The 10,057-nt window shown below is 38.7% G+C and overlaps 1 protein-coding gene across 3 annotated transcripts in view; it reads right to left on the bottom strand.

Moving 5' to 3' along the window:
* The window catches only part of LNPK (lunapark, ER junction formation factor), a 77,441-nt gene extending 71,127 nt beyond the window's left edge, over positions 1–6,314 (bottom strand). For 2 of the 3 annotated variants that reach the window (XM_028140922.2, XM_054723461.1), the window contains exons 1-2: positions 6,172–6,314; positions 926–1,014 (exon numbers count right to left, since the gene is read on the bottom strand). In XM_028140922.2, coding sequence (XP_027996723.1) covers positions 926–952 — 27 coding nt within the window. In that variant the 5' untranslated portion in view covers positions 953–1,014; positions 6,172–6,314. The remainder of the gene's footprint in view (positions 1–925; positions 1,015–6,171) is intronic. The other variant, XM_008138533.3, reaches the window with a different exon arrangement.
* Between the last annotated feature and the right edge of the window lie 3,743 nt (positions 6,315–10,057).

The raw sequence follows: 10,057 nt of genomic DNA on the forward strand, positions 1-10,057 counted from the left end.
AAAATGTTTACCAATTATATACTGAACAATCTAAGTGGGTAATGAATATCAACTCATTGTCGTTCCCACAAGAGTTGCTAACATTAGGTTGAACCATATAAAATTGCTATTTATGTAAGTCAAAGCTGTTGAAAATTGGCAATTTCATATGGTCCAACTTAACACAAGAGACAAAAGAATAGATAAATTTGATCTTCTGTAAAAAGGTTTCTAAAGGGGGCCAGGGGTCAATATAATGCCAATCCAAAACAGAGCAGTTCCAGCAATAGTTCAAAACTAAATTCTGTACCAAGTAGTACCAGACTCAATTATTATGGTAAAAAGGAGTCTAAAATAAGCGAAGTAATTTTTCCTAGGCTATATTACCTCCTCTTATATTAGAGAAAAACATTTATCAATGTATTTTATATTTTCTAGCTCTAAAGTTGAGCTATTTCCTCTAAAGACTTAACCAATTAAAATCAGACTGCATTTTTAAATCTGTTTAACCTATATTTCCTGAAAGTATATTTAGTGTGACTCCAGTAAATATTTGCGACAAGTTTTAAGCAAAGAAATACAACCTGTAAAAATTTAAGTACTGTATAAAATACTAATTTCAACTATTTTTCAAAAAAGATTGAAATTTAGGTATTATGAGAAGAAAACAAGATAACTACTCGTACATGAATACATAGAGAAATAAAAACAATTCATAAGTCAGAATGAAATAATTGTTAAACAGAGACATTAGATACCTATATAGCAAGTAGAACTCTAAAGTCCAAATAAAAAACTAATTTGTAAGAGAAGAAAGAAAAATTAAAGTCAGGGATAATATCAAACTACTATTCAACTCTACATCACAAAGGAGACTTTCACAAATAGCTTTTTTGGACACTTTCATATCAGACTAAAAAACTGACTGTAAAGAAAAGTAACTTACCCTCCATCGGGAAAATAATCCACCCATCTTTTAATTGTAGAAACTGGGCACAATGATAAATATCATCAATTGTCCAAAGAAATTCACAGCTAGAAATAAAACAAGCACTTAAAAAAGTTTAAGTTACAACACATAGCCTACCCACTATAAAATTTAGATGTAGTACTCCTTAAAAATACTAAAGAAGATTAATTTCTTTGTACTCCACTTAGGTGAAATTTTAATTTAGACAGTCTTGGGATAGAGTCCATCTTTTAAAAAATCCTTCTTCCAAGCCAGGACATATTTAAAAGTGAAGATAAAGCTGGAAAAGCTTTTTAATAGCAAGGCATTTTAGAAGTGTATATTCATACTACTTTGCAATTCTCTGTTCTTTAAAGTAAATAAAAATAAAGTAAATATTGTTCTTGTCAGAAAAGTTTTAATCTATTATTTTCATTCTACATGACTAAACATAACTTTTTCTTTCAGCTGTCTCCAACTAGTTATTTGAAATTAAGGGTATTTTACAATGTTTAGGATAATATCACCTTACAACTAATAATATAGAAATCCAACTGGATTTGAATAAGAAAACAAGGGTTTCAAGGCTACCTGTGACCTTGAGTAAATCATTTCATGTTTCTGAACCTTAATTTTCTTTTCTGTAAGTTAGAGTTAATAATGCTATCACTTTTCACAGAATAGCCTTCATTGTTACCATTTTACAAGAAAATTAAGTGAAAGAGGTTTAGTGATCTGTCCAATAGCTCAGAAAAAACATGGCCAAAAGCCACTCTATCTTCAGAATTCTCATCTGTTCACTACTGTTTAAAACCCAAATAAACATTTCTTTCTAAAACTGTGTCTAAGTCACCCTCAAGTTAGTTGATCTTCATGTCAGCTATCTGTATATCCTCTTCATTTAGTTGTTTTTCTATTACTCTGAAATGTATTATATTACCATATGCTTGAAAATATATCAGCAATTATATTCTAAATCAATTTACCAGTCAATAATTATACAAATTTTTATTCTTTTAAGTTGAACCAGTGAAAGTACACTTTCAAACTTATATATATTTTACCAGGTTATAGTTACATACTGCCAATGTATAAAACTATTTCATTTCCATAAAAATAAAAAGTTAGGTCATGATTCTTAACATTTTTTAAACCATATATGTAATAAAAAATAATAATAATAATGCCAGTACCAAGAAAGTACTCTCTGCAACACTACTAATAGGTTAGAATTAGCATAAGCTATACCTATCTTGGACTTTTTTGGTTAGAGAAGTAACAAAGAGCCTAACTATAAAATACTTTCACTTACAGAATAACTTTTATAGACAAAAATAACTATAATCTGTCCCAAATTTGAAGTTTATAAATATAACAAATGTTATAAGCCATATTTAAGTTGCAATCTAAATATTATTAATCCTTCAATATTAACTCAGTATTCCAATTTCTAAATACAGTTGTAGGAAATCCAGGAACTTTAATGAATAAAAGTATAAATTTCTGAGTTAAGACATTAAATAGACCTTAAAACCTTAAGATGCTAAAAAATAATCAAGAAAGATGACTGGGGAGGGGAGATTCAGATGAACCACTTTAAGTTGGTATTTTCAAAGTATACATCATCCCATTATTTTGAAACTAATGTATGGTTATCTGGTTTTATACAACACTGACCTACACATTTTGATTTGTAACAGACTTACATGCCAAGTTAAGTTTGTAGCCACCACAAATCAGAATTTTAATATTTGAAAGTAATAAACAACAATGATAGTATCAGTTAAACACTTGCTAAGCACTTACTCTCTAGCAGGCCCTAAAATAAATGCTTTATTACATGAATGTTATCATTTAGATACTACTATTGCTCCATTTTATAAATGAGGAAACTGAGGCTAGGGAAGTGAAGTAATTTATTAAGGCCCCAAAGATATTAGAACCAGACACATTTTAGTTTTGATTTTTTTAAAGCAACCAGTTATTCCCAATAACACAAAATCAGAAATAAGTCTAGTTTATATATGAGATTGAAATATTTATATGTAAAATACATGAAAGCACCTGTGCCATTCTCAAATAGCTGGTAAACAGAGATACTGAAGTGGAAAATGAGTTATAAACACAGGAGACAGTGTTAGTATAGTATATCATGTAGCCCAATTCCTTCATTTGATTAACTTTGAATGCATAAATCTGTGTGGAAGAGATGCTAATGGTTTGCCAAAATCATGCAACTCCAGCTAAAAGCAGAACTGACACTAGAAACCTGCAAGCACTTCCTTTGTTTATTGTATATCACTTTTAAAGTAAGTGTAATGTTAAATATATGCATAAAATTGCAATTAATAACGGATTTTGACATCAATTATTTGCTTGGATAATTGTTTTGGAATTAATGAAACAAACTATGGCTTAGCCTTCAAGATCCCTGAAGCAGAGGATTGTGCTTTTCAATTTGTCCTGTAAAACATTAGAGTAACAGTCATTAAATGCCATATCTATGTTTCAGGTTCATAATCAAAGAACCAGTAAACCCTCATTATTCCAGCAATTTTCCTATCAATTTCTGGTATTTGTTAAAGAAGCTGACTTACTATAATGCACATGTAATGTTATAAAGATATAAAAGCATAACAAAGTTAAATAAATCAACTATTTCTCTATAGCTTTAATTTCATACCTCTTCTATTTTCAAACACTTTTTCCTCCTTGCCACCCAAACATCTTAATTCCAATTCCTGTGACCCATTACTTACTACAAAGCCTTGGGCAAATAAGTTATCCTCAGTTACTCAATATCTTCATCTTCAAAAGAGGGATAGTTAAGGACCCTCTTAAATGTTTAAAGGCTTAAATGACATAATGCCTTCTAAACAATTTATAACAGTGCCTGACCCACATTAATTTCTCAATACAAATTGTTGTTTTAACTGCTATGATCACTGCTAGCCCATCTCTGCTTCCTTTCAACACATGGAAATTACATTGGAACCAAATAACTAGCATTTCTTTCTGAAGCATAAATCAATCTGCTTGTCCTTGAGTGGACAGATGGCTCAATTTCAAGTGGCTTATCCCCAAGAACTCTTCCATGAACATGTACAGAGAGTCTCTTTCCACTCTGATATCATAATGGGACTTGACATGACCTTAAAAGCTAGGTGCATCTAACATGTTTTCAATGAATAATAATGCCCCCATTGTACTTGATGTTTTTTTCTATTAACTGCAATTCACAGTCAGGTCTGGATGTCAAAATTTTAAATCTTGGGGCATGTTATTTTTAGATTTTCAGCTCATTTCAAGTCATATTAAAATAATGGAGTAGAAAAAGTTTAGGTTCAAAATATGACTCAAGCACATACTAGCTATGTGATCTTGGGTAAATTAAACTCTAAGCCTCAGTTTCTGCATTTGTAAAGTGGCAAAAATATCTATACTTCACAGAATTATTGTATGAATTAAATGAAATTATATATCACTTGGTACAGTATCCAACAAAATTTAAGTGCATTGTAGCCATTGTTATTACTATTACCAGAAAACACATGTAGTACACAGTACTTCTAATATGAACACATTTCTTTCTAACTTTTTATAAAGAACCTGTTTCATGATTTTAAAATTGAAAAATAAAATTGCAGTTTGCTTTTTACTGAAATTGTATTGCTCTCATCTTTAGTATAAAAATAAAGCAAAATACTCTGCAGATTCTTCCATTAAAATAACATATAGGCCTTTAACAGCAAAGTTTAGTTTTATGTTTACCAAGTTTAAAACGTAAGTAGAAACTACTCAATCACTATCAACAGAACCTCTGTAACACATTGTATTATTCAATTTAAGATTAAAAGTGGTTTGTTCCAAAACTCTAACTTTCAAGTACATAATTGAAAAGGCAATTCTGAAATATCCCAAACTGCCACACTTATTGCTTAAAAATAAAATTATTGAAAAGAAGTACACCTCCAAAAGCACTTTTACTATATGATGATTACGTTCTGGTCTTCATGGGAGGTCAATGTTCATTCTGAACTAAACACTACCAAAAATGATTATGTGATTAGAAAGTTTTTTATATGAAGTTATGCTAGCCAATAATGTCTTCCTCTTCATATATACCTTTTCAATTTAACAATATATAAACACTATATAAAATTCTAATTTTAAATGCATCACTCGTATTTTTTTAAATGTGTTCAAAATCAACTTGGTCCTCCTAAAACGGAACTATGGGGACAGCTGAGGATAAGAGATTAGCACTCCCTGCCAGTTTGGACACAAGACTGAAATCCAGCCTATTCACATCCACACAAACGCCTGTGGAATAGGGTTAGTTTTGTCAATGGTGACACCCAGGCCACAGAGAAAGGAGAAAACAGTTGACACTAGGCACTGCAGGCCAGAAGCTAATTAGGAAAAGCAGAACATGGAAAAGTTAGTGAGTCACAGGTTTTACTTAGTACTGTGAGGGGACCATCAGCAAAACCGAGTTCGCCAATCCCAATTCTCTCCCAACCCCCATACACCCTGTTACAGAATTAAAACTACTGATGTGGGTTCGATTTGCTCTTCTTTCCGCCAAGCTTACGACAACGAAGCACTCCTGCCCTTCCCTCCACCCGCTCCGTGGCCCATCATTCCTCAAATTTAAGGACGACAGCTGTTCGCAGGCTTCTCTACTCGGTACCTAGTCCACGCCCACACGCCTGGGCCGAGCCGAATGACACTGACAGTTTTCGGTCCCTCCCGCTCTTCCCAACTCCGGACGCCTCCGAACAACTCGGACAGACCCGGGCAGGACACTGGAAGCCACCGCGTGGCGGAGGGCCTTCTGACCCTTCGCCTCCACGTACGTAGGTGGGCCGAAGAGCCGATGCTCAGCTCAGCTCACCTCGGGCACCGCCACCCCGCCCCACCCCACCCCACCCGCGCCGAGAGCAGGGCTGGGCACCACCTCCCCGAGGGGGGAAGGCAGGGGTCTCCCGCATTCCAGAACCACCGCGGCCATTGTGCGGGGAAATCCACGGGCCCGGGTGGCGAGGCTGGGTCGGCGCGCAGCAGGGAGTGGATCTGCCCGGCCGCCTCCGCGGAGCGCTTAGGCCCCTCGGCAGGGGCGGGGGCGGCGAGGAGGGCGAGCGCGACAGCCAGGAGCGCGTTCCCCAGGAAAAAAAAAAAAAAGCTCAGCGCGCCTTCCCGCTGCCAAGCCCTCCACAGTGCCCCCATGTTAAGCGCTTTACCTTCAAGAAGCGGGCACAGCCCGGCGCCGGCGTCCACCTCGGCCAGCTTCAGGCAGCCACCGCGCAGCCCGCCTCCGGAGCAAGCCGCGGCCGCCACTGACAGAGAGAGAGCGGCCCGGCCAACTCCTTCCCATCAAACCCCGCGCTCCCGCCGCCGGCCAATCGGCGCCGCGGCCGGTGCGCGCCGCTCCGTCACGTGACTGGGAGCGGGCGGGCCGTTGGGGAGGGCGAGCGGGCGGTTGGCCTGAGCGCGCCTCCGCCGGTGACTTCACAGCCAAAGCGGGTGCTGGTCATCGCGACTCAGAGGTGTGATGCTGTTGATTTTGACTCTTACCCATATAGCTAGTTCTCCCTTTCCCTCTGCCGCCTCCTTTGCTTTCAAAGCCCGTTCCGCAAAACTCCTCGGAGAAAGAAAATGCCCGAAAGTGGTCCTAGACCCTCACGGGAGAGGAGTGGGGTTGAAGGTGGAGGTGGGTGCGGATGGAAGGTAACCCTCCCTGCACAGTCCCCCCTGGTCGCCGTCATCCAGCGGGTAGCAGAGCAAGTTACTGCTACACGTAATGGAAGAGACCAGCTCCCCCCCCCCCCCCAAAAAAAAAAGCGGTGCCAAAACGGCCAGGAGAGCCTGAGGCTCCTATCACCAAGGACGTCCAAGAGTCACTTGAGAACTGCACGCTGACCTCACCCGGGTGTGGTAAGCTTCCGATGCCACGTGAGGTTGATTGCAAAATGGAGATGACAACGTAAGCCGAGTTTTTCTTTCTTGAAACCCTTACCTCAAAAACACTCCTTTCTAAGGTCCTCATACCTGGGCCCAAACGAAGTTAACCACCCAGGCCTCCGTTTGCCTCAGTTTTGAAACATTGCCTAGCGGGCATTCAGTTTCCTCGTCCCATGGGAATGACAGTCCTAAATCACCAGATCCTTGAACCACACAAGCTAACCTGGAGAAGGGTAGAGAAACGGCAGCAACAGCTTTTGTCGTGTATTACCCCCCCTGTGACATGTATTTTTGACCCCGTGTTCAAACATGTTCATGGGATTGTTCTATTGGGTACACATTCTAAAAGTAAAAAAAAAGTGGCGCTGATTTTTAGAGGGTAATTGTTTTAACATGCAAACAAGCAAGAAAAGAAACTGAACGTGGTATCTACATGGTAAGAATCATTTATTTTGGAAGCTACCAGATAACCCTCTGTGGAGTTCCTTGTCCTCGCTGCGAAAAATCTTGAGTAACGGAATGAAGGAAAGGGAACCAAAGTTTACTTGTTGTGTACTGTGGGTCGGGCACTTTGTAAATCTAGAAGAACATGAAAACAGTTCACCTAGTTTAATATAGAAATTAAGCATTTTGTGTTTCAACCTTTGCTATTTCAACGTGTTTTTTTAAAGGCCTGTGCTGTTATGCAAGTGCTACATCTCACCTCAGGAAGATCTCTTTTCTAAAAGAATAGGTAGGGAATGTTTTCCACTTGCTAAAGATTTATTCTCTAGTTTTAATTGAACCATCAGAGTCTATTTGCAAAGGGGAAGGAAACAGGAAGTGGGAAACAGAAGAGTTAGCTGGATGAGATTCCAAAAACCTAATCCAGCCACAAAATTCTCTAGGTAATTGCTCTAGAAGAGCAGAGATTTGGCCTGGCAAGGAGAGGGACAGAAGTACTGAATCATTTTAATCCTCCCCACAAATGAGGAAACTGAAAAGTAGATTTTATTGTTGAAGGTAACACTGTACCCACTGCCTCCTTTATATCAAATGGCAACAATGTTAGGCACAGTGAGGGAAGACATTACAAGCTGAGAAATCGACATGTGCACTATATGGCTGGACTACAAGCTACAGGGGTCCTTCTAAATATTGAGGACAAGACCTTGTGTTAAGTGCTGAGGATACTGAGATAAATAAAATAGCTGCCCTAAAGCAACTGACACTAGTGAAAGAAACCTTCAAGAAAACAAAACAAAAAATAAGTACTGTGATAGAGACAAATGTTCAAAAGGTTCAAAAATAATAAGCTAGAGGTTATGTGGGAAAGCCAATGAAAGAGGTGCTTAGTTGCGTCCAAATATTAGAGTTATTGCCTACTAATTCTAAAATGATGCTGCAATAGATTCTCAGGAAGTGAAACTGCAAGAGCACCAGAAAAGATGCGAAAGGAAACTATTCTAGCCAAAGGAATTCTAAAAGGTGAGCCACGTGTATTTAGAGAAATAAATGAAAGTTGCAAGAGATAGGTGCTATGAGGCTTACAGTGGAGTCATTCATTGACCTGGTCAGAAAGTTTAGGAAAGGCCTCTTTGAGGAAGTCACTCTGGAATGGAGATCTAAAGGATGAATAACTGAAGAACAGAGAAAAGGAAACAGAACATCTTACGTAAAGGCATTTTGTCAGGAGGGAACATTATAAAGCCTGATGGATTGAAAGTAGGCCATTGTGGCCTAGTAGGCCATAGGTTGCAGGGAGAGGGTGCTACAGTGTGAAGCACATAGACCACACTAAGCAAGGCCTCACTGGCCATACTGAGAACCTTCATCTTTTTCTTGAGAACAAAGTGGGGAGGGAATTTGATCAGAACTGTGTTTTGAAAAGATCATTCCAACTGCAATGTGAGAATATGAACAGGGCCAGCATTGGACCAATTAGGATTTATGATGGTGGTTAGTGTTGGTAGTAGTCAAGTGGGTTGGGGTGGGAACCAGGAGATGAAGACAAGTAGGGGTATGGATGAAAAAAAAAAAGAAAGAAGGCCACATGCTACCTGACTAGTTCAGGGAAGGCCTGTATGGCGGTTTTGCAAACTCAAAGACCTAAAGTAACCACAAGGATGGTCTGAAATTAAAAATTTAACTAAAAGTTTATAGTAGGTAGTCATTTCCTAGGCCACTATTTTCCCTGACAAAGATCAACTTCGATCTTTACTGAGCCTATTGTCTTTCTGCATCTAAGATAGCATACCTGTGAAATGTCTGGGTAACTTGTAATTTCCCTTTTTCAAGACTCCTTAGTAACAACTAGCTGGAGACCACAAATTCCCCCCATTGTTATTGTTATCATGTTAATTGTCAACTGTCAACTATTCTGTATCCACCTATAGAAAAGAAGCATGTGTCACCCTGACCGGTTTGGCTCAGTGGATAGAGTGTTGGCCTGCGGACTGAATGGTCCTGGGTTTGATTCCAGTCAAGGGCATGTACCTTGGTTGCAGGGACATCCCCAGTGGGGGGTGTGCAGGAGGCAGCTGATTGATGTTTCTAACTCTCTATCCCTCTCCCTTCCTCTCTGCAAAAAAATCAACAAAATATTTTTTTTTTTAAAAAAAGAAGCATGTGTCCATTTCACTTTTTATCAAATCCCAGAGGTTCTCTCCCCTCTTCCCCCTCCCCTGCTTTGCTTTCTCCCATCTCCCTAATCGATCACCAATGGATTTCTTATAACCCACTTATGGCTCCTCCTTTGATGGTAATTTATAAAAACAAGGTAAAAACCTGCCATTCTCCAGAGCATTATCCCAATACGTTGAGGTTTTGCTTCCTGGCAATTGTTGACAGTTTGGCTCAAATAAACACAAAAATTCTTAACAGGTTTGAATGTTTTTGTTTGTTTGTTTGTTTTACATTAACAGGGGAAAATGGAACAATTTAGAAAAGAAAATGTTAGCTTTTGATGATGAATTTAGATTTGGTGGGGCTGAATGGGGATTGAAGGAGAGGGAGGAGTCAGATGACAGTATTTCTGTCAGGCACAGTGAGTGGATAGTAATGCTACTATCACTGAGATGTGGCAACACAAATAGAGTTGGGTTTTGGGGAAGGGGGTGATTTCAATTGAGTTTAAGATGTTTTTGTGACTGCAAGGAGAGATGCCACATAAACAGATTATGAGTC

The sequence above is a fragment of the Eptesicus fuscus genome, chromosome 11 (assembly GCF_027574615.1).
Source record: "Eptesicus fuscus isolate TK198812 chromosome 11, DD_ASM_mEF_20220401, whole genome shotgun sequence".
Lineage (NCBI taxonomy): Eukaryota > Metazoa > Chordata > Mammalia > Chiroptera > Vespertilionidae > Eptesicus > Eptesicus fuscus.